Source organism: Aedes aegypti, chromosome 2 (genome assembly GCF_002204515.2).
Source record: "Aedes aegypti strain LVP_AGWG chromosome 2, AaegL5.0 Primary Assembly, whole genome shotgun sequence".
Lineage (NCBI taxonomy): Eukaryota > Metazoa > Arthropoda > Insecta > Diptera > Culicidae > Aedes > Aedes aegypti.
The window spans coordinates 157,879,116-157,904,751 of NC_035108.1; the positions used below are offsets into that span (position 1 = coordinate 157,879,116).

Consider the following 25,636-nt stretch of genomic DNA (forward strand, 5'->3'; position numbering starts at 1 on the left):
ATTTCAGTGCTACCGGCTGACACAGCCTACGACTGATCGATTTCGCCACCTCCAAGAATATGGTCATCCGTAGCACCTACTTCCAGCACAGCCTTCCATACCGCTACACCTGCAGATCACCACAACAGACAGAATCACAAATCGACCACGTTCTGATTGATGGACGGCACTTCGCCGACATTATCGACGTCAGGGCCTATCGTGGCACTAACATCGACTCTTAACACTAACTGGTGATGTTTAAACTATGTTCAAAACACTCCGTCGTTAACAACGTACGGTATTGACTGCATACGCTCGGCACTGCGAGGCTGCATTACCAGATGAGGGTGAGCTGGATGGAGCCCTTCTTGAGGTCTGCTGGAGTATAGTGAAAGTTGCAATCAACGATGCAGTTGAGAGCAACTGAGAATGCATCTACAAGAACTCCTCTATTTATTTCGTAGCGGCTTTTTAAGTTTTATTTTTTATTTCCGGGTATTTATTCAGAGACTATTTTAGGCTATTCCCCAATGATTGTTTCAGGAATTATTTCAAGAGTTTCTTCGAACTTCTTCCAGGAATTATCCCACAAGTTATTTGTTTTTTTTTTCTACGATTCCTCCAGGAACTCCTCCACTTGGAGGAATTCCTCAGGAATTACTGAAAGAAATTTTAGCATTTGCTCAAGACAACCATTGAAGGAAATTCTTGGATTAATTCGTGACTTTCTCACGACATTCCGCAAAGAAACTTTTAAGAATTCCTCCAAGTGTGTCTCCATGAATTCATCTTCGAAATTCTCCAATATTTTCCTCTAAGTAATTACTCAGGGATTTAATTTAGCGGTTTCTTGCCTTCATGTATTCCTCCAGGACTATTTCAGCACAACCAGAAATTTTCTACTGGCTCCTCCAAGATAATCATTTAAAATTCCTTCATAGTTCTCTTCACGATTTATTTTCAAAAATTTCCAATGGGTTTCACAAGGAATTTCCTTCCGCTATTGCTGAGAGCTGAAAGGAAATTCTTTCATATATTCCTGTGTTCCTTTTTTTCTTGCTGTACATTTTTTTTTCTGGGTTTCCTTCAGTGATTTGCACAGCCTCAGGGATTCCTCTGAAATCTACTTTGAAATTCTGTTAGGAATGTAATCAAGCATTCAAAAATTTATCTTGAAATTGTTCAGATTTATTCCAGAAATTCCTCCCAGTGGTTCCTCCAGGAATTTTCTAAAGATTTCTTATAAAGTTTTAACGGTAGTATATCCAGAATTTTCCTTCAGGGATTTCTCCATAAACTCCCTTCCGGATGTTTGGAGAAATTTTTCATGGAATATTTAAGAGATTTACTTAGTGATTCTTCTAGGAGTTTCCTGCACAGATTAATCATGTATCTCCCAGAGGGATTTTGCAGATTTTTTCTCAGAATTTATTTTTTAAATATCTTGACGATCGCCTGTAACAGTTTTAGGATTGCCCCGCGAATTTCGCCAATAATTTCCTGCAGTAAATTCTACAAGAGTTCCTTTAGGAATCCAACAAATTATTTAATTATTTTTCGGTGCAAATTTTTTTATGGATTCCCTTTAGCGATATATCCAATAGTTAGCGATTCTTCGTGGAATTTTAACAGAGATTTTTCCATGTCTATTTTCAGGACTTGCTCCAAGCGTTTACTTTAGTAATTACCCTAGGAGATTCTCCTGAAATTCACCTCAAGGTTTGCCTTCAGTGATTCGCCGAGGCTTTTTTTAGTAATATGTCCATTAGTCCCTTAGGAATTCATGCAGGAGTTTCTTTAGGGATTCTTTGAGGATTTTTGAGGGACTTTTTAAGGAATTTAACAGGGTTTCCTTCCAGAGATTTTCTTAGGAAAATCTTCAGAACTTGAAACGAGTTCTTTCAAAAATTCCATCTAGGAATATCTTGTGAATTTTCCTTCTCGAGTAGCTACTGGAGTTCTGAATTTTTGATTCTGTATCTTCCATAGATTGTTTTTTTCAGAAATGATGGGCCATGATGGGCGATGATTAAAACTTAGTCAACGCAATTAATTACACTGAAAGACTAAACTCCGAAAAAATCTACCACCTATCCAGTCGAAACATACTACTATCATTTAATCAAATTTTGTGCTCGAAATTTACCTCAAAGGATTCACAACTATGGGACGACTGCAAGGCAATCGCATTTCAAAGGACACACTTTTGATCTTTGTACTGAAAACTGAAATTGTTTGTGTAAAAGTCAGCTCACTTTTACACAAACAATTTCAGTTTTCATTGTGGAAATTATGCCTATCGTCCATTATGCCAAACGTAGCTGTGAACATTAAGACCTATATTCCACGATGTTCTTGACTGGCGCACAATATCTATAAGCGACAAATTATGCATTCCATTTCTTTAATCTCTGCATAAACAAAATGCGTAGAATCTAATAGAATCATTTACACTCGTAGATGTATTAAATGGGCTTGTATGTAATGTATTTATGGACTTCGTGGCCGTGCGGTTAGTGTCGTCAGGCAATGAGCGCATCGTGTCATGAGGTGTGGGTTCGATTCCCGCTGCAGCCATTGAAACTTTTCGTCAGGAATGTTTCTCGGCTGTACCATTGGAGCATGCTTGTCCGTTGTCGAGTGTTAAGTTACAGTCTGTGCAGCTAAATGTCTGAAGGCGGTGTCCGTGTCTTTAAATATAGGGGGAGATCCCCCAGTGCCGGACAGCACCCAATACCGGACAAAGCCGAAACATTGAGAAATCATGGTCCAATCAAGATGGTGTATTAGTAGAAAAGAAAGCTATTATGTAGACTAATGATTGCGTAGAATAACACATCCTTGAAATATGCATGCCTATTTAAAAAAGTAGAAAAGTTTGAAAATCTTTAAAAAATTGACGTATCCACTTAATTTTGAGCCTATTTAGTAAATATTTTGAATATGAAAAGATACTTTGAATCCCGCAAGCATGATCGAACATAATCCTAATTTGATAGTATGAATGTATTTTGTACCTTAATTGAACTAAATATGGACAAATTACAATTTTGGTTAAGCACCTCCTGTCCCTCAGTTTCGGACAGCTTGATTTGTTATATGATATCTTTGTAATTATTGCATCAGTGTCTCAGAATACTTTTATTTTTCATGGGTTCCGTCGATCATGGTATCAAATATGCAATAAAATTAAGAATAATGAACATTCAGAACAACATCGTAAAATGTGCTATTTTTCATCATATATGAAAGAGGTTTTTGATAGGCATCTTGCAAACTAAGAAAAACTCAATTTATTCTTGTAAATGATGCAAATGCATTGAATTGTTAATTATAAACTATTCCTATAGTGTACACATTCGATGATGTTCAAATTTACAGAATTCGAGGCATTTCCAGATCTTGTCCGGTATTGGGTGCCACCTTTCGAGATCGATCAATTTGGTACTAAAACTCATCATCAAAATTCAATATCAAAATTCATATTTATATTTTCAAATTTATTTTTGTACACTATAAAAATGATAATATTTATCATAAATGGGTAACACGAGCCCATAAAATCAATATTTTTCAAATTATGAATTTAGTGGCTTAAGTGTCCGGTACTGGGGGATCTCCCCCTATATGAAAATTAACCCCGATAGAAAATTTAACACAAGAACCAAACGAAAGGAAGAAATCAAAGCTCTGATGGGGGTTTTAAAGATACTTAATTTCATAAAGTAATGCTTTTCTACGATATACACCGTGCACCTTAGTTGAAATAATAAGATTGCTACCTAATTGAACTGAAAAGCTGTTCCATCAAAGACATGATTTGATAATTTGGTTAAGGCATGTACCCTTTGCACGGATGGGTGGTCTGTTTTGGCTGAATGTTTAATGTCGCACCGTTTGATGAGTCAACAAGTTGGCTAATCATTGCCCTCCTGTGTAAACATTTACATATGTAAGTACTCTTCTGAAGTGGACTCAAATCAAGCATGTGATTATGGTCTAATATGCTCGAATCACTCTCTCACATTGGTTGGCTATGGGGCTGCTGAAGGGTAAGGTGATAAATTGGGTGCCATTCACATATGAACCTACATATTTTAAAATAGGATATGCTATATGAATGGACCGTGTGATGCTAACCATAGCTATAGGTTTGCAGCTAATTTTTAGGTGTCCACTTAACCATCGCCCCTACATTTGATGCCACCACTTGGCACAGATCAAACGTAAAATGGCAGTAATTATATCCTCAGCCAACTGTATCTAACGGAACTCGGTTGCTACTGCAGCTGCATAGGGTACCACCTCCAGCAGCGCCACATTACAGATGCCATTTTGAGTGCCACTTGTAACTTCGAGTGAAACCTCCCCGCTCGTCCTGTTTCATTTCCCCTCCCATCTGGGATCAGGAAATTACTTACCTGCACCTGTATCGTTGTACTTTCGAGCGCATTGAACAGCAGCGGAAGCACTTCCGTCCTTATGTCGTCCCGTGGTGTTTTCTCTAGGATTATGTGTAGATTTTCTAGTAACGCTACGGTTGCCTGTATAGATTTAGGGGCTACAAAAACAGTCCTGCCGGTGGAGAGGGAGAAGAGAAAGGGTTACGGATATGAACTGAACCGCACGGAACGGGGGGTGGGCTGAGACTTACTTAAAGGTTGGTAAAATGATTGCTTCGTATTCACTGTTTGAAGATTCCTGAACCAGAGTTAGTGCGGGTTGTAGGACCGCAGCCAGCACTTCATCAGCACGCATTTCCTGCTGTAGATTAGGCCAGATGTGTTGCCACCACAGTTTCTGCCGGAGAGAGAAGGAGACACAGAACTCAATGAGTAGGATAGATAAGTGTTTGCCCACTTGACACGGGATCATTGCGGTTGAACGACGAAAGATTGTTTGGTTTATGGTTTGATGGGAAAGTTCGGTCAACCAGCCAATAAAAAGAGATTTCAGAATTTGCTTCGGTAAATTGTAGCGGTTTCATGGTTGTGTTTGGTAAAAAGTTTCTTCCTTTTTTTTGTTTGTGAGTAGCTTCGCCAACTATCTACTTTACGTAGCTGCTGACAGCTCTTTTTAAAAGCTAGTGATTTGCGCATCATCAAGTTACTATAAACAGCAAAAACATTTTGGGTGGTGAATCCATCTTTTTACTCGCAGTGGAAGGTATAGATTTTCTCTTCAATGTGTCGAAGATTCGTAAATTCTCACGCAGCTACATAGAAACATTTGATGTTAAATTGGGAAGGTTTTGTTTAATCGTGATGATGCCTTAAATTGCGTATTAGTGAAAATAGATTCTATCTTCTAGCTTCTAGTTTCTATTTCTATCTTCTAGTTTTGAGCTTCTAGTTTCTAGCTTCTAGCTTCCAGCTTCCATCGTTCATATTCTATCTTTTAGCTTCTAGCTTCTAGCTTCTAGCTTTTAGCTTCTAGCTTCTGGTTCTAGATTCTAGATTCTAGCTTCTAGCTTTTGCTTTTAGCTTATAACTTCTATCTTCTAGCTTCTATCTTCTTGCGTCTAGATTATAGCTTCTAGCTTCTGGCTTCTAGATTCTGGCTTTTAGCTTCTGGTTTCTAGCTTCTAATTTCTAGCTTCTAGCTTCTTGCTTCTAGATTCTAACTTCTAGCTTCTAGCTTCTTGCTTCTATCTTCTTGCTTTTAGCTTCAGGCTTCTAGTTTCTAGCTTATTGCTTCTGGCCTCTAGCTTCTAGTTTCTAGCTTATAGCTTCTAGCCTCCAATTACTAGCTTCTAGCTGCTCTCTTCTAGCTTCTGGATTCCAGCTTCTAGCTTTTAGCTTCTAATTTCAAGCTTCTAGCTTCTGGCTTTTAGCTTCTAGCTTCCAGCTTATATCTTCTATCTTCTAGCTTCTAGTTTCTTGCTTCTAGCTTCCAGCTTATATCTTCTGTCTACTGGCTTCTAGCTTTTAGCTTCTAGCTCCTTGCTTCTAGCTTCTATCTTCTAGCTTCTAGCTGCTGGCTTCTAACTTCTGGCTTTTAACTTCTGGCTTCTAGCTTTTAGCTTCTAGCTTCTGACTTCTAGCTTATAGCTGCTAGCTTATTACTCCTAGCTCTTTGCTTATAGCTTCTAGCTTATAGCTTCTAGCTTCTGGTTTCTTGCTTCTAGCTTCCAGCTTATATCTCTATCTACTGGCTTCTAGCTTCTAGCTTCTAGCTCCTTGCTTCTAGCTTCTATATTCTAGCTGCTGGCTTCTAACTTCTGGCTTCTAGCTTTTAGCTTCTAGCTTCTAGCTGCTGGCTTCTAGCTTATTGCTCCTAGCTCTTTGCTTATAGCTTCTAGCTTAAAGCTTCTAGCTTCTATCTTCTAGCTGCTAGCTTCTATCTTCTAGCTTCTAGCTTCCAGCTCCTAGCTTCTAGCTTCTAGTTTCTAGCTTATTGCTTCTAGCCCTTAGCTTCTAGCTGCTGGCTTCTTGCTTCTGGCATCTAGCTTCTGGCTTCTAGCTTTTAGCTTTTAGCTTCTAGCTTTTAGCTTCGAGCTTCTGGCTTCTAGCTTCTTACTAGGGTACAAAAAAGCTTCAAAAGCCTGGCCTGTTGTGTGTTGGCACGGTATGCGACTCACGTGCTTAACCACTAAAAAACTTTCCCTACTGCTCCTGTGCCTCGATCCCCCCTGGAACTACATCAAGCAACTTCATCGGAGAGGGCTGTGCTCATGCACTTCGTCAATCTCAGCCTCTAGCTTTTCTGCTAGTTCGCTGTTGGAGCTTACTGTCGTCAAAAACGCTGCTCTATGACATTTCTACGGTGTCTCTGCGACTTCTTGTTTTGCCAATTGGTGATTGAAGATCTCTACGGGGCTTTGGACAGCTTTCTGTGCGACGATGCATACTTCCCTTGGGCTGGCCTCGCGTCAGAGCCCTGTTAAACTTCTACTGGACGCTCATGTGCACTTTTCAGGTGCTTTCATGCTGTCACATGTTTTGCACGATGTTGTCCGGATTTAGGACGCTTGTGGTTTCTGGCATCATCCCGCTCCGTATATCTCTGAATCGAGGGCAGTCGAATATTCGAATAACATGCTCCGGTGTCTCCTTGATATTTGGACAGATCGGACAATGTGGAGATTCTGCGTATCCGAATCTGTGCTGATATGTATTTCCAGAAGCATCCATGGCTTACAGAAACTGGGTCAGGAAGAAGTTAACTTCTCCATGTTTTCTGGTCGTCCACACCGACACGTTAGGAATACGCCTGTGGGTTCACCTTCCTTTCTCCGAGTCATTCGACTCCTGCTGCCACCTGGCCATCGTGCCAACCTAATGGTATTCCTCACATACCTAGTGTCCCCTTGCTGGTAGCATGCGATGTCCTCAGCCAGAGTGATGCAGATGGGGATTATTCCGGCGATAACGCACACTGCCTCCAATGATATAGTGCGGTAGGCACTCGCCACCCGTATAGCCATGAGCGGGAACGTACCTGCCAACTTATCTCGGTTACGTTTCGTTCCCAACGCTGCAGCCCAAGTCGGGACTCCGTACCTCAGTATAAACGATGATACGGTCGCCAGAAGACGCTTCGTGCTGCTTCTTGGTCCTCAAATGTTGGGCATGGTCCTAGCTACGGTGTTAGCTGCTTTCGCTGCCTTTTCGCAGGCATAGTCTACGCGGCTGTTGAAGTTTAGCCTGTCGTCGACCATTACTCCAAGGTGCTTTAGAGAGCGTGTCCTCCGACGCTGACCTCCAACTGCTGAACCGCCTTGCAGTTGCTGACCAGCACCACCTCCGTTTTGATGAGCCAACTGCAGCTTGACTCCAGTCATCCACGATTCAATGGTTTCTAGCGATTTCGCCGTCAGCATCTCCACCTCCTCCGCAGTCTCGCCAGTTACCACAAGAACGACGTCATCTGCGAACCCGACGATCTCGACTCCATTCGGCAGTGACAAGGTTAGCACTCCGTCGTACATCATGTTCCACAGTGTTGTACCAAGTATGGATCCCTGTGGAACTCCCGCTGTGACTTCCATTGACATCCGTCCCTGGTTTGTGTCGTAAACCAGCACCCAGTTCTGAAAGTAACTTTGCAGAACTTTACACAGATATTCGGGAACCCACATTATGTGCAGGACTGCGGCGATAGCCACCCAACTGGCACTGTTGAACGCGTTCTTGACATCTATTGTTACCACTGCGCAGTATCGATTGCCTCTCCTCTTCTGCTTGGACGCTTTCTCCGCGCACGCGATGACTGCCCGAATAGCATCTATCGTCGAAGTCTTTTTGCGGAATCCGAACTGCCTTTTCGACAATCCGTTCTCGCTTTCCATGTAGATCGTCAGCCTGCCGAGGATGACCTTCTCCAGAAGTTTGCCAAGAGTATCCGGCAAGCATATTGGTCTATATGAAGCAGGATCTCCTGGCGGTTTTCCCCGTTTTGGCAGCAACACCAGCTTCTGCATTTTTCATCTGTCTGGGAAGCAGCCTTCCACTAGACACTTCTGCAACGCTGTCCTGAATATGTCTGGGAACGCCAAGATTGCTGCCCTTAGCGCTACGTTAGGGATACCATCTGGTCCGGGAGCTTTGTTCAGTTTCAATCCTCTTGCAACCGTTATCAGCTCGGCGTTAAACAGTTGTATACCAGCATTTTCTTCACCTACGTCAGCGTACGGTGTGGGCAGCTTTTAGCTTCTAGCTTTTATCTCTACCTTCTTGCGTTTAGCTTCTAACTTCTAGCTTTTAGCTTATAGCTTCTATCTTCTAGCTTGTAGCTTCTAGCTACTGGCTTCTAGCTTTTGGTTTCTAGCTTCTAATTGTTAGCTTCTAAATTCTAGCTGCTAGCTTCTAGCTTCTAGTTTTTAGTTTCTAGCTTCTATCTTGTAACTGCTGGCTTCTAATTTCTGGCTTCTGGCTTCTAGCTTCTAGCTGCTTGCTTATTGCTCCTTAACTTCTAGCTCTTACCTTCTAGCTTTTGGCTTCTAGCTTCTAGCTGCTGGCTTCTAGCTTCTTGTTTCTAGCTTCTAGATGTTAGCTTCCAAATTCTAGCTGCTAGCTTCTAGCTTTTAGTTTCTAGCTTCTATCTTTTAGCTGCTGGCTTCTAACTTCTGGCTTCCAGCTTCTAGGTTTTAGCTTCTAGCTTCTAGATGCTAGCTCATTGCTTCTAGCTTTTAGCTTCTAGCTTCTAGCTTCCAGCTTCTAGCTTGTACCTTTTTGCTTCTAGCTCCTAGCTTCTAGCTTCTATCTTCAGGCTTCTAGCTTCTAGCTGCTGGCTTCTAGCTTCCGGTTTCTAGCTTCTAGCTTCTAGCTTTTAGCTTCTAGCTGCTGGCTTCTAGCTTCTGGTTCCTACCTTTAGCTTCTAAATTCTAGCTGCTAGCTCTTAGATTCTGGCTTCTGGATTTTAGCTTCTAGCTTCTAGCTTGTAGCTTCTAGCTGCTAGATTATTGCTTCTTGCTCTTAGCTTCTAGCTTCTATCTTCTACCTTCTAGCTTTGAGCTTCTAACTTTGAACTTCTAGCTTTGAGCTTCTAGCTTCTAGTTTCTAGCTTTTAGCTTATAGCTTCTACCTTCTATTTTGTTGCTTGTAGCTTCTAACTGCTGGCTTCTAGCTTCTGGTTTCTAGCTTCTAGCTGTTAGCCTCTAAATTCTAGCTGCTAGCTTATTGCTTCTAGCTCTTAGCTTCTAGCTTCTATCTTCTACTTGGATCTTCTAACTGCTGGCTTCTAGCTTTGAACTGCTGGCTTCTATCTTCTATCTTCTATCTTCTATCTTCTATCTTCTATCTTCTATCTTCTATCTTCTATCTTCTATCTTCTATCTTCTATCTTCTATCTTCTATCTTCTATCTTCTATTTCTATTTTCTATCTTCTATCTTCTATCTTTTTTTTTTTTTTTTTTTTTTTTTTTTTTTTTTTTTTTTTTTTTTTTTTTTCTTCTATCTTCTATCTTCTATCTTCTATCTTCTATCTTCTATCTTCTATCTTTTTTTTCTTCTATCTTCTATCTTCTATCTTCTATCTTCTATCTTCTATCTTCTATCTTCTATCTTCTATCTTCTATCTTCTATCTTCTATCTTCTATCTTCTATCTTCTATCTTCTATCTTCTATCTTCTATCTTTCTATCTTCTATCTTCTATCTTCTATCTTCTATCTTCTATCTTCTATCTTCTATCTTCTATCTTCTATCTTCTATCTTCTATCTTCTATCTTCTATCTTCTATCTTCTATCTTCTATCTTCTATCTTCTATCTTCTATCTTCTATCTTCTATCTTCTATCTCTATCTCTATCTTCTATCTCTATCTTCTATCTTCTATCTTCTATCTTCTATCTTCTATCTCTATCTTCTATCTCTATATCTTCTATCTTCTATCTTCTATCTTCTATCTTCTATCTTCTATCTTCTATCTTCTATCTTCTATCTTCTATCTCTATCTTCTATCTTCTATCTTCTATCTTTCTATCTTCTATCTTCTATCTTCTATCTTCTATCTTCTATCTTCTATCTTTCTATCTTCTATCTTCTATCTTCTATCTTCTATCTTCTATCTTCTATCTTCTATCTTCTATCTTCTATCTTCTATCTTTCTATCTTCTATCTTCTATCTTCTATCTTCTATCTTCTATCTTCTATCTTCTATCTTCTATCTTCTATCTTCTTTCTATCTTCTATCTTCTATCTTCTATCTTCTATCTTCTATCTTCTATCTTCTATCTTCTATCTTCTATCTCTATCTTCTATCTTCTATCTTCTATCTTCTATCTTCTATTTTCTATCTTCTATTCTATCTTCTATCTTCTATCTTCTATCTTCTATCTTCTATCTTCTATCTTCTATCTTCTATCTTCATCTTCTATCTTCTATCTTCTATCTTCTATCTTCTATCTTCTATCTTCTATCTTCTATCTTCTATCTTCTATCTTCTATCTTCTATCTTCTATTCTATCTTCTATCTTCTATCTTCTATCTTCTATCTTCTATCTTCTATCTTCTATCTTCTATCTTCTATCTTCTATCTCTATTTCTATCTTCTATCTTCTATCTTCTATTCTTCTATCTTCTATCTTCTATCTTCTATCTTTCTATCTTCTATTTCTATCTTCTATCTTCTATCTTCTATCTTCTATCTTTCTATCTTCATCTTCTATCTTTCTATCTTCTATCTCTATCTCTATCTTCTATTCTTCTTATCTTCTATCTTCTATCTTCTATCTTCTATCTTCTATCTTCTATCTTCTATCTTCTATCTTTCTATCTTCTTATCTTCTTATCTTCTATCTTCTTATCTTTATCTATTTCTATCTTCTATCTTCTATCTTCTATCTTCTATCTTCTATCTTCTATCTTCTATCTTCTATCTTCTATCTTCTATCTTCTATCTTCTATCTTCTATCTTCTATCTTCTATCTTCTTCTATCTTCTATCTTCTATCTTCTATCTTTATCTTCTATCTTCTATTTCTATCTTCTATCTTCTATCTTCTATCTTCTATCTTCTATCTTCTATCTTCTATCTTCTATCTTCTATCTTCTATCTTCTATCTTTTCTATCTTCTATCTTCTATCTTCTATCTCTATCTTCTATCTCTATCTTCTATCTTCTATCTTATCTTCTATCTTCTATCTTCTATCTTCTATCTTCTATCTTCTATCTTCTATCTTCTATCTTCTATCTTCTATCTTCTATCTTCTATCTTCTATCTTCTATCTTCTATCTTCTATCTTCTATCTTCTATCTTCTATCTTCTATCTTCTATCTTCTATCTTCTATCTTCTATCTATCTTATCTTCTATCTTCTATCTTTCTATCTTCTATCTTCTATCTTCTATCTTCTATCTTCTATCTTCTATCTTCTATCTTCTATCTTCTATCTTCTATCTTCTATCTTCTATCTTCTATCTTCTATCTTCTATCTTCTATCTTCTATCTTCTATCTTCTATCTTCTATCTTCTATCTTCTATCTTCTATCTTCTATCTTCTATCTTCTATCTTCTTATCTTCTATCTTCTATCTTCTATCTTCTATCTTCTATCTTCTATCTTCTATCTTCTATCTTCTATCTTCTATCTTCTATCTTCTATCTTCTATCTTCTATCTTCTATCTTCTATCTTCTATCTTCTATCTTCTATCTTCTATCTTTTATCTATGACATTAAAAAAATATTATCTGTTAGATGTCATCCAAAAATGACGTCGATCATTTGGGGGTTGGTTCTAATGAAAGTGTGACAGTGCATGTATAAGGTATTGGAAAAAGCGTGATAGAGGGGGGAGTGGGGGTCCTAGTAATCCTGAAAAACGATGGACGTTGTATTTGAATCGTTCCTTATGCATTTCTGTTCAGATCAATAAAGGAAACAGTACTTCTTACTCTCAGTGCCCGTAAGCCCCTACTTAGCCAGAAAACCTCCCCTCAGATGTCAAAATTCCGTCTGTAAATCTTACCAATGTCGCTAGCTATCGTTCAATCTACTTTCGTCAATCAGTAATCTTTTTAAAAGTTATTTTGAATACTGTGACGATTCAGATACAAAAAAAAAACTATTCTCGGGAAATAAACAGTTATGTTTCAGATTTCACATCTGAGATTATCAACAGAATGACACCTCGGATTGTTGGTATCACGATTTATTCGAAAACGTGCAAAACAATCCCTCGACATGGTTCAACCAGCAAAAGCCGTCGACAACAACGTATTACGATACAACCTCATTATAAATGCTCTGTTGTACACAAAAGACCCATTCATTCTTCTCTGGCTGGCTGGTAGGTATTTCCTGGATCGCAAAACCCACATATGCACAGAACGGTTCAAAATAGCTCTGGATGAGGTGTTGCATAGGGCGTCTAGCCGTGCAGGAAAATCTGAGGGCGGTGCTCGATGCCGCCTCCACGGTGCTTCCCAGATCGTTGTTAATAGAAAAAAATAGGTGTGCAATGGTATTTACCCTATGAATTAAACTATTTTCTGAATCATGTTCTACGACGTTTATGGCGTTTAGTGCAATAAATACATACATCATTTTTCGAACAACAAAGAAACAAGTTATTTATCATTGGTTTTCCTACGAGTAAACAATAGGAGTGCTATTTTGTAGCCTCAAAATTTAACATGGTGAAAAACTCATCCAACTTCTTAAAATCAAGATGGCGTCAAAATCCAAGATGGCAACTAGAATTTTTGACTCAAAATAGGAGTATTATTTGAATGTTTTCACTCGACTCGAAAAATAAACAACAATTGAAAATGTGTTTCTTTGTTGTACAAAAAAATATGTTTGCATTGATTGCACTAACCATATGCATAAAAATGGTAAAACATGATTTAAAAAATCGCTAATATTTTAGGGTAAATACCATTTTGCTCACTTAGTTTTTGCAGCTGGTCTTAAGGTGAAGATGAATCGAAGCCAGACCTCAAATATTCAAGAGCACGGATCTGGAGAACCAAACATCCGTTTAAGCTGAAAACCTAATCGATTGGTCACTCACTGGTGGTGACCAATCGATTAAATTTTCAGCTCAAACGAGTGCTCGGTTCCCCAGATCCGTGCTCTTGAAAATTTGAGGTTTGGCTTCGATTTATCTTCACCTTAATCAGTTTTTCCCGGCTTTCTGACGGTGATCTCGAAATTCACAACGAGCGGTGCGCTATTGACGAAAAAATGGTTTTCCTGACGAAATTAAAAATGGCGGCCATATTAAAAATAGACGTCAAAATTTGTTCAGCTTCAATGGAAGCTTAATTTTTACTCCATATGATGCCAATAAGTTTAATATGTTTTTCAAGGGGAATATGCGTTATGCAGTCAACTATAGAAATCGACTGGTGAGCACAGACTTGATAGAGATTTTTCCCTTATAATAATGGTCTGGAGAGCACCGTGATGTGGTCGTTCGTGTCTCAATTTCAACTTACCCGTGGCACAAACGGAAGCACCTCCCGCAGCGTGCTCCGATAGAAGTGGGTTTTCTGCGTGGGATCCTTCATGTTGATGACGTCCAGAAACTGCAGAGCTTGTACGGCTGGGTCACTGTGAGAACGATGTATTCGGGAGACGTTCGGTTTGCCGTGCATAAAGTGGAATAATGCGATTAATTATAATTGGAAGATGGTAATGAATGAACAACAATGGTGGGAGTTTATAGCTTACCTGAAATACTTGATAAGTGTTAGAAGTTGAGCTGTAGGCCGAGCACCGGGTGATTTTTTCAGTAATCGAGTTGTAGCCTCTTGGAGCGGGATCGGTATCCGTGGCAGAATGTTGTGCACTGCTTCGTCTAACTGTTGGAAATTAGAATTTAAAGTGAGGTGAAGTGTTCGACTTAGTTCTGTGAGGATATAAATTTCACTGGTCGAAATCCAACACGCATAGAGTCGTTTAAAAAGATAAAAGATTTCCTATAATATAAACATTTTCTTACAGTTACAAATCAAAGCACTATCAAATGAACTCATCATCAACGCAAAATGTAAAGATTTTCCTGGAATCATCCCAATTTGTAAAAGTTTCCCTCATGAAACTGATCCGGAAATGATTCGACTTTTCTGGCAATTAAACTTGAATATGGATTTTGATAAGGGTAGCTCACAATCTCACATTCATCATTGGTTGTGATTTCAATGTATCTTTTTCGCAACAGATTAGGTTTATATTATTGAGAAGCTTGATATATCTGTTCAGATATGGTATCGTTGCATGAAAAAGTATTATCGTGCATAAAAGCAGCAACAATCCTTCCACCAACAACTGTTCGCTTTAGTTCGTTTCATGAATTCCAAAGTGTAATTAATACATATTTACATATGTTTCCCGCATGGCACAGATTTGAGCTGTCCGACGACAACAGTGAAAACGATTGGATTCCCAGTGGAAATCATCACAGTATCTCTTGCCGCACACATTTCGCTATACTAACCGTTTCCATCTGTTTGATGTACGCAGGTGGCGAATTCCCCGACTGTATTAGCGGTCTCCCGTGGTTGAATATGGCACATATCACCATTCCGAGCGAGAACATGTCGCTCAGTATGCTGCAGTTGGAGTTGATTTGGTTTTCAGGTGCTGACAGGGATTGTGTTGGATTTCGTAGAGTAACCGGAAAGAAAAAAAAAGGGAAAACGGAGTGGCACCAAGATTAAATATATTCACCAACAAGGTTTTTATTGGGTGTAACATGCTTCACGTTGCTAACCATAGAAGTAGAACATAAAAATGGGAGATGTAAAGGATGATTGCAAATGGAAAAAAGTAAGACGTGAATAAACTTCAAAATAGTTACAGTGTCGTTATTTTGGGATGTGATGAACTGGGGACAAAATATATGTTGTAGTTCAGCCATTTCATGAAAAACTGATCTAATGGGTCACCGAATTCCGTGAAAATTTGTTATTTTGTCCCTTATCCGATATAAGGATACACGTGTTTTTGGATTTTTTTTATTAGGGTGACCATTTTTGAAATAGAATGACCAGAAAAATCTCGATTTTGCTAAATTTTTATTTTTTTTATATAAAAACTTTTGAACCGCTTGACCGATTTTCAACGTTCTAGGACGAAATGAAAGCTAAATATTTTGACTTTTCAAATTCTCATATTTTCTTGATAGTTCAGACAATTTTACGTTTACTGTCAAATTTTCAGCGATGTATGTTTTTCAGTTTTTGAGATATATATTTTTTTGAAATGAAAAAAAAAACAGTCATTTTTCATCGGCACACACTGTAGTTCTCAGCGACTTAGATTTTTTATTTAAAAAAAATTCATAATTTTTGAACAGCTCAAACGATTTTCAATCTTTTTTTATGGAATGAACGCTTAAGATTTCAATTTAAAAAATATATATATAGAACACGTGTATCCTTATTTCGGATGAAAAACAAAATAGCACATTTTCACGGAATTCGGTGACCCACTAGATCGTTTTTCATGGAATGGCTGAGTCAATATCTCTATGAAGCATTTCCAGCTCAAAACGCAAATTGCGTAGGGGCTACCTCTTCCGAATTTAATGAAATATTTCACCTGTATCAGTGACTATCCAATATGATATTCCTCATAAACATTTTGCTCAATATCTTTAACTATGTTTTTAACAGGACCGGCAGAACAGAATTTATATATTTTTATAGTTTGCATAGGTATTACTCAAAAACGGCGCATTTGATTTAAATGGTGTCTTGGAAGAAGTTCTAGCGAATAACAATGACTACTAGAAAAAAATATGCCAAGGGCTGAAAATCTCCCTAATAAAGATAAATAATAATAATAGAAAAAAATGGAAGAAAACATCATAATCAATCCAAGTTGGATTATATATAAAGCCGATTTTCTCAAAACCATACTAATTATTTTTTTTCATATTTTTCTTGAGAAAGCTGAAGTCTATTTTGTTTAACGATCTGACATTATCTGACAGGGTGGGGATTTTTTTATTTCCGTACAAAGTGGGCCGAAGGGTCTTAGATTTTCATGAAACTTTTTCCACAGGCAGGGCTCATCAATATATGAATAAAAAAATATTGAAAAAAATTCAGGGTCGCTTATTTTCCCAGAAAACTTTGTTGGCATTTTTTTGTTTTCCTCTGACACTTCTTACTTTGAAAAATCATAACTTAAGAACGAAGCATCGTAGAAACAAAGTTTTTTTTTTTATGAAAATGAAAACAAATTTTCTCAGGAATAAAAACAAATATTAACTGGAAAAAGTTTTCCACAAAATTTTCTACCGCTGAGAAAATTCGTAAAGAAAAGCCGGAAAAACTATGCTCCAACTCGTGGAAAATTTTCAAAAAAATATTTTTGAGTAGATAATTTCATAAACTTTAATTGCTGAAATTTTTGAAATGTTTTTTTTTTCGTTTTTGAGTTATGAAAAATTTTGTTAAAAATGTGCAAATGTGCCATTTTGAGCCTTTTCTTTGAAAAATCATAACTCAAGAAAGAAGCATCGTAGAAACAAAGTTTTTTATGAAAATGAAAGCAAATTTTCTAAGAAATAAAAAAAAAAAAATAACTGGAAACAGTTTTCCACAAAATTTTCCACCGTTAAGAAAATTCGTAAAGAAATGCCGGAAAAACTATGTTCCAATTAGTGGAAAACTTTCAAAAATATATTTTTGAGAAGGTGATTTCATAAGCTTTAATCGCTGAAATTTTTGAAATGTACTTTTTTCTTCGTTTTTGAGTTATGGCCAATTTTGTGGAAAATGACCATATAAGCCTTTTCTTTGAAAACCCATATTTCAATCAAAGCATCGGAAAAACAAAGATTTTTTATCAAAGCAATTGAAAATTTTCTAAAACATCTGAAAAAATATATGGGATTGATTTTAATAAAGTATAAGTCGGAATGGATCATATTTTTCATGAAAAAAACACCGCTTAGAAAAATTAAAAAAAAAATGTTTCTGCCTTAATTTTTCATTACACTGAAAAGGAATTCTTTCTTTTCTATGGAACAAATAAGTTCGTTTCTTTGTATTATTAAGAACAAAGCATGCTGTATTTTCTTGGTTTTCATGTGCATCTGAGAATTCACTTGCAAAAATGCTTCGTTCGTCTTTTGGTATGAATGAATGATATTTTTGTTTCAGGAATTGGAACAAGGTTAGAAATGAATGTTTCCTGAAACAAAATTCCAGCCTCTGAATAGTCATTTTCAGTTGCATAGATAAATTCCCAATCTTTTTTAAATTGGTCTTTCACCTTTTGCGACACAGCCCAGTCGAAAAATTGTTTGGCGTTATTAATTTCTGCTGACTTTCTAATACTAGCATCTCTAGCCATTCGCTTAATGTCAAATTTGAAAAATGTATGCAACCATGAAAATGATTTTAAAATTAAAGCAGAATGGCACTTTTTCCCAACCTCACTCGGAAAAGGTCCTTGTGATGGTATCAGTGGCAACATTAAGCGAATGGCTAGAGATGCTAGTATTAGAAAGTCAGCAGAAATTAATAACGCCAAACAATTTTTAAAAATTTCAGCGATTAAAGCTTATGAAATTATCTACTCAAATATATTTTTTTTGAAAATTTTCCATGAGATGGAGCATAGTTTTTCCGGCTTTTCTTTACGAATTTTCTCAACGGTGAAAAATTTTGTGGAAAACTTTTTCCAGTTAATATTATTTTATTCCTGAGAAAATTTGCTTTCATTTTCGTAAAAAAAACTCTGTTTCTATGATGCTTCGTTCTTGGGTTATGATTTTTCAAAGTAAGTAGTGTCAGGGGAAAACGAAAAAAAAATCCAACTGAGTTTTCCGAGAAAATAGGCGACCCTGAATTTTTTTCAATATTTTTTTTATTCATAAATTGATGAACCCTGCCTGTGGAAAAAGTTTTATGAAAATCTGAGACCTTCCGGCCCAAACCCGTACGGAAATAAAAAACAATCCCCAGGGTGCATTAGAGTTGCAGGAACTTCTACATCTACATGTATCACGGAGGCTGGGTGTATTAGTGGGAATGACAAGGCCCATAAGATTCGTTTAGTAAACGTAGTTAAAAACACGTTAGATGATATTTACAGTAGGTTTTTCTATACCATATGCTCCGAGTTCATTTTAATTATTTTTCTCCAGTTGCAAGCTATAATCCTTGCTTATACCTTGCAATAAAGCATAGGATGATGTAACAGTACATAAGTGCGTAGATGAACAATACACAATATAAACTTAGACACCTAGGATGGCCCAAAATATTGAAAACATGTGTATATTTTATTCTCAAACTCGCTATAATTTGCAAACGATGAGAGAAAGATTAAAAATGTTATTAATAAATTAAAAGGAAAGTTTTTTAGAACCTGTTTTTTATTCAATAAAATATCTATATTATTCAAACCCCTTGAGATTTTGGACCCACTGGGCAAATACATTAGTTTAAATCAAAAGAACTTCGCATGTCATTTGAATAGATAGGACTGTTTTGCACTTGTATCAACCGTTTATGGATGAAAAATGTCATTGCTTTTACTGAAAATAATTTCATTCAATCGGTTAACCCTTGCAACCGTTACAAAACTTAAAAGACAGAAACTAACGATGCCAGAAATGTTCGAATGCAAACAAAATCTTTTTTCAATTTCTGGGCGAACTACATTCCAGAGCTCCATTTTTGCCGATATTCCCCCAAATCATATCCCAAAGGGCTCTCGTATGCGCCTATTTTCTTCGGGATGGCCATTGGTCATGCATTCGCCACGTTTCATGAGGCCTTTAACCTCCATCAGTATCTCAACTTTAGAACAACCTTTTTTTATTAGGCATTCATACTGAATGACCAGCCCATATGAGTCTGCCAGTAAGTGATACACGTAATTAAGCCACTTCTTCAGAAAAAGAATCTATGACTCACACAAACTTTCAATAATAAATTTCATCTCACCTTTTGAGATCACTGTTCTTATCATTATCGAATTACATACATTGCGCATGTTAAAAAAAAAACACCGCAATAATAGAAACAAATTAAGCAAAATGTCGTGCATCTTACCTTTTAAGGAATTTCATAACATAAATTACGTTATTCTAGTGAACTACAAAAGTGTCAACATATATTCCGTAAAATGTGCCAATTTCACTATTTTATATTCATTTTTTTTATAACACCGCCACCAAGACAAATGCTTACACAGTTAAAACTACACTTTTTTTTCAATAATATTTCTAAAGCGCGCGATAAATACGATTGAAAATGTTTAATATTTTTGTCTGTTGTAATAGTGTGTATGATGATCTCTCTGCATCAACTATACAACAATTTTACGAAAATTTTTTTTTCCTATTTGTCAGAGATTCTGTAAGACGTTAGATTTGTTAAGAGATGATCCAACATTCTATAGAAACTTTTTAATCAAGGATACGGATCTCATAAAATAATCATTATGTTCCTTACGAGCTGGGTCTATGAGTTTCCTAACTGTATGCTAGAGAAACCTTAGGGGATTCTTAGTTTTGTGGGACGTCTCAGAAATTTTGACGTATTCTTGAAGATTTTTGCAGATTAGTAGCGGACAATGAGTTTTTTTTTGCGGGATTCTGAGAGTTTTGTATTGCTTATTGGGGTTATGTCCAACATCTGGTTATTTTTAATAAAATCTTCAGGTTTCTAGGGCGTCCTGAGAATTCCTAGCGAGATAATGGATTTATAGTGGTATTTTGAGTAGCACTGGCTTTATGTTGGGGATTTTGAAAAGGTGGTTTCCAGAGGAATTCGGTTAGAGCTGGTGGCAGCCTAAGAATAATATTTTTTCTGAAAATGTTCATCGGAGACTTGAGAATTAGCAATATCGAAGTGAAATCCTAAGCGAGATCCCGAGAGTTCCTGGCGAGACCCTGCGGATACCCAGTTAGATGCTTTAGAGTCCTAGCGTATTCCTATAGATTCCTTACGAGCACAACCACCACCGGCTCTTGAGGTTTCATAGCAGGATCTTGTAAATTTTCGTTAATTTTATGAGGTTAGTTTATACCATATGTCAAAGTCAATCAAAACTCATTTCAAATTAAAATTATTAGAAACATGTACTCTACAAAATTGCGAGCCGCATTTACGGATCATGAGTAGTAGTATCGCAAGAATAATGGTTCCAAATGATTATGCCAATGGAGAGTAGTTCAATAATCGTTTGAATATTACCAAATTTTTGGGTTGAAAAAATTAATTTTGGACGTAAACAAACATTTTCAGTGACATTTCATTCATTCTGCCCCAGCGACCTCTATGATGGTGGCGCATTATATTTACGAGACGTTTCGGAACAGCTGATTGTCGCAAAGACGTCCATTTACAGGAGAACTGGGATTTTGTTTTGATAAAATCTAGCGTGACTTTTAACCTTCACGTTACCGACCTCCGACATGACATTTTCGAATAGCTCCCATTCCGTTCATTTCTTTTTGATTTTATGAAACCACATCAGTTGATTTTTACAAGGTACTATTTATTTGCTATAAATAGACAATGCTGAACAATGCTGACAATGACGAAATGGCAGATATTTGAAAATGCCATGTCGGAGGTCGGTAACGTAAAGGTTAACAACGCCTCATCTTATAAAACGGAGACATGGAGAAAATGAAGGCAAATATTTCACATGAAAAGGCCCTTTTGTGATACGAAATATTTTAATAATTATTCTTCATTTAAGTTTACACCGTGTCCAATATATCCTCATACACTTTTTCTTTTCTTTGGTATAACTTTACTGAATGTAGGATAATCCAATGTTGTAGTATTTCATTGTAGTCTGGTAGTATTATACTAACGTAGAATAGCTTGTTTTATGAATAAGAAAAAATAATTGCTATGATAAGTCATGAAATGTCCATTGAAGTCGTGTTTTGCACTTAAAATGAATTTTTGTTCATTTCATCTGGTTAACAAAGTGAAAATCAGAGCATTCACAAAAAATTTTCAGAAACTTTAAGTTAATCATATTGCGTTTTGAATAGATAAATATTGATAAAATTTGATAAATATATGTGCGATAAATGCAGATTGAAATTGGGCATAGGCAGAGCGTGCCGCTGGAAATATTTTTCGTAAATTCTTAAGTTGATAAAATAAGTTTATAATTGAAATATTTCCAAAATATTTCCTGTAGTGAATCAGTATTATAACCACTTTCAAAAAATATTATCACCAATGATGTCAGTTAAACAAGCGCAATGTAATGTTATCTCGAATTTGTATGAGAATATACTGGACACGGTGTATGCCTGTATGAAAATCATCGCTACACTGAAAACATTCTACGAGCTCGATCAATGTGTTTCACACGTGAATTTTCACTAATTATAAAACACAACAATCGATGGTGTAAAACCAGTCGCTATTGGCAATTTAAATTCAAATGTCAAACACGTTATTTTACAGTTTGTCGGAAATTATTCTGATGAAATTATTAGTGATTTCTTTAACTTCTGCTGCACTGCTCTACAAAAATAACATGTCAAGAAACATGTCACGCTTGCAAATGAAATTAAGTCCTTGTCATCATTGGTAAAGTAGATGCTATCGAACCAAAGTCAATCTTTAACAAAACTATCGGTTTTACACGTTATTTCATCTTGTCAATGGACACAACAGATTCAGATTCAAAATTTCAGTCAAAATTACTAGCGATAAATTTGGAGGAAAATTTACCACAATCATTTACCTGATGAAATTTTGGCAATTCAAAGTATAGGGAATTGTTTATATTCATTTGAGTTCGTAAAACTATAGCAATATAGCAAGACATTTGATCGCCAATAAATTTATCCACGGTCTCCCTTTAATGTCGAGTTTCTTCCTTTATGCTCTAAATGCGAGTGTATCACAAAATAGTGCGGATGTGGTATTAGGGCGGTTCCGAAATTTAAAAATGTTTGAGAATCCAATCTCTCATATGTTCTTTACCATCCTTACCATAAAAATAGTGTTCTGTGAAATTTTCAGCTTTTCAGGTGGTGATTTAAAGGTGGCCCAAAGACAATATAGGTTTATTTGGAAATTACAATGGAGAAATTTTGAGATATGTTCCTAATTCGTTAGTACTGTAATGTAAGTACAAACTTATTATCAAATTATTCCATAGTAAAAACTCATTCTTCATACCATAATAAAGAAACTTTCTGAAGAGAGAAATTCAATCCAACGGATAGCAGAAGAGATATTCATGAGTTTGTTTGCTATTACTTAGCTTAATATGGGATTATAGCTTGCAGGGCTATGTACAAAAATCCCAAACAAAATTAGCTCAAAAAGGGATTTGTTTCTTCAGCAACATCCTTCATTAAGGTTTGAAGAATAAGTTTTCAATATGCTATGATAGGTTTCTACTTACATTACAGTACTAGCGTGTTTGGAACAATTCTCAAAATATCTCCATAGTAATTTCCATATAAACAGTTCATAACGAAATACGATGACATTTCAAAAGAATAATAAATAATAAAAACATTATGTTCATATGGTTGAGTAATAAAATAACATGTTAAGCAGTTTTCAAAGAACGATGATATTTTAGAATAATAGTGAATTCACTAGTGCTAAATATTTCAGCCAATGTACAAAAAACTACTTCTAAAAAGTTCATTTGAATTGTCATCGAAATCCTAGATTTTGGCATAACTTCAAATTACAGATAAAAAAATGTATATTTTTATTCAACAACAGTTAATGATTCAGATTATTCAAAACAATACGTTATCTTACCAGCTTTGCGAAACTAAGAAAACAATAACCAATTTTACCAATAAACCATTTGAAAATAAGCTATCCATCAAATTTCCGTTCAACTAAATTTTATTCGACCAAAATAAATGTTCCAAAACATTTGTCATTCGACGAAATGTCCTAAAGCCAGTAGATGAGCATGCCTCATACTGAGGCCTCAAATGGCACATACCACATTAGGGCGGTTCAAAACTTGAAAATGTTTGAGAATCCAATTTCCCATATGTTCCTTACCATCCTTACCATAAAAATAGTGTTCTGTGAATTTTTCAGCTTTCTAGGTGATGATTTAAAAGTGGCCCAAAGACAATGTATGTTTATATGGAAATTACTTTGGAGAAATATTGAGAAATTTTCCGAACACGCTAGTATTCTACAGTATGGCCCATAAAAAAATGCGAAAATTGTTTGAACGTGAATATAGCATCCACAAGCGTTATTTTCATTGTTTTTGTGAGTGAAAGTAATATCTGAATACTGTAGTATATTCTGACATAACTTCGCTATATAGGACAATTTTTGTCAGATTTTTTTACTGTCCTAAAATATGTAATAAAGCAAAGAAGTTTAAAGGTTTTGTCCGCTCAAAGTTAGAAATAGCGTCTGATTGTCGTATACTCTGGTGATAAACTTTCCACCTTCGAAAATCACTCTTTAGTGTTGAAAATTTTAGTTTGTTTCATATCAGAGGATAGAGGAGTTCTTAGAGAACGTGTTTTTCATGGTCACAATAAAATATTTTGCCAGGTCATAGTTTCGAAGGCATTTGCGTCTTATTGATTTGCCTATATTTTTTGTGAAAATTCAATACAATATAAATATTAAGGTCTAAAACAGTTTTTTGAGAATGAATTTTGTTCCTTTGGTTAAGGACAACTTATGTCAATACTAGCTCATAGATTTTGAGCAAAACAGAGCCGCTTATCACACTTATATTAAGCTTCAACCACGGCTTTTCAAAATGGGCCGTTTTATCGAAAATATGTTTAAGTGTCCAATGACCTAGATATGAATCAATTATATCATTTGATATGGGCGAATGCTGGAGACAAGGCCTGTGAAGAATCTCACGCCATCGTTGATCTTTTAGAAGCTTCAATTACAAAGATATCGAACTCGACGACGGCATGATAAAATTTAAAGTAATGCTTCACATTCCTCTTTGGTAAGGTGAAAGTAACAGATAAAAGTCATGTCCAAAGTGAAATCCTGAGTTTAAATAGATTGAACAATACAAATCATGAATAACATTTATGTTTCGTTCACATTTTCTATATAAAAACAACCATAAAACTTGATATGACGATTTTCGCATTTTTTTATGAGCCATACTGTAATGTAAGTCCAAACTTATTAGCAGAAAAAGCATATCAGAAGAGATATTCATGAGTTTGTTTGCTATTATTTAGCTTAATATGGGATTATAGCCCTGCAAACATGGACAAAAATCCCAAAAAAAAATTTTCTTAAAAGGGATTTGCATCCCTTCATTAAGGAATGAAGAATGAGTTTTCAATATGGGATGTTAAGTTTATACTTACATTGCAGTACAGGGGTGTTTGGAACATTTCTCAAAATTTCTCTATAGTAATTTCCATATAAACCTATATTGTATTTGGGCGACCTTTAAATCACCACCTAGAAAGCTGAAAATTTCACAGAACACTGTTTTTATGGTAAGGTAGGTAAGGTTTCTAAAATTTGAATCGCACTACTGTACAGTCAAGCTTTGGCTAGACTTAAGCTTTCTCAAAAAAACATATAAAGAAATCGAAAGGTTTTTAAGGTTTTGGTTTTGAGAAAATCCGCATTCAATATTGTTTAATATCGTTAAGAATGAGTTGTACTCCCATTGTATTTTTTGTAATTCTCCTTATTATTGACTGGAACTTCTTCGAAGGCACTGTTTCAATCAAGTACACCGTTTTTGAGCTTTGAATCTTCAAATTGTTAAAAATTCTTAAAACGTATTCTACAGCAAAAATTTGAATGAAAACAGTCCAATTGAATAGCTTCTAATACGGAGGTACGTTGGTATGACCTCATTTAATCTGAACACTTTTTAATTTGTGCCCCGGTAATTTGCATGGCTTTCAAACTAAAAACGGTTTAAACGTCATTTAGTACATAGAACGGATTAAATTGAAATGGAACACTGTGGAACGAAACACAAAATCATAACAAAATAGCAAAGGGGTACCCTCCCCTTTCCACGATGGGAGGGCATAATCCATTAGCCCATATGATGGAAACCAAAGGCGTAACCTATAGTGGTGGTATCACATTTTGGCATTTTTTGCTTAAAGCCGCGTCATAATTCATATGGCATAGACGCAATAATATCTTCGATGTGATCCAACGGACATTCCGCGTCGTTGATAGAATTGATGCCCATTTCAAATAATGAATCTATTCGAAGTGGGCATTAATACTATTGGTGACGTTCAGTTTGTATTTTGCTAACT

At 36.1% G+C, this 25,636-nt stretch overlaps 1 protein-coding gene across 7 annotated transcripts in view; it reads right to left on the minus strand.

The window, feature by feature from the left end:
- Positions 1-25,636, minus strand: part of LOC5576177 (SCY1-like protein 2) — a 427,894-nt gene that overhangs the window by 117,879 nt on the left and 284,379 nt on the right. For all 7 annotated transcript variants that reach the window (XM_021842934.1, XM_021842931.1, XM_021842932.1 and 4 more), the window contains 5 exons: positions 14,864-15,009; positions 14,098-14,228; positions 13,863-13,977; positions 4,637-4,782; positions 4,404-4,557 (listed from right to left, as the gene is read on the minus strand). In XM_021842934.1, the coding sequence (XP_021698626.1) occupies positions 4,404-4,557; positions 4,637-4,782; positions 13,863-13,977; positions 14,098-14,228; positions 14,864-15,009 (692 nt within the window). The remainder of the gene's footprint in view (positions 1-4,403; positions 4,558-4,636; positions 4,783-13,862; positions 13,978-14,097; positions 14,229-14,863; positions 15,010-25,636) is intronic.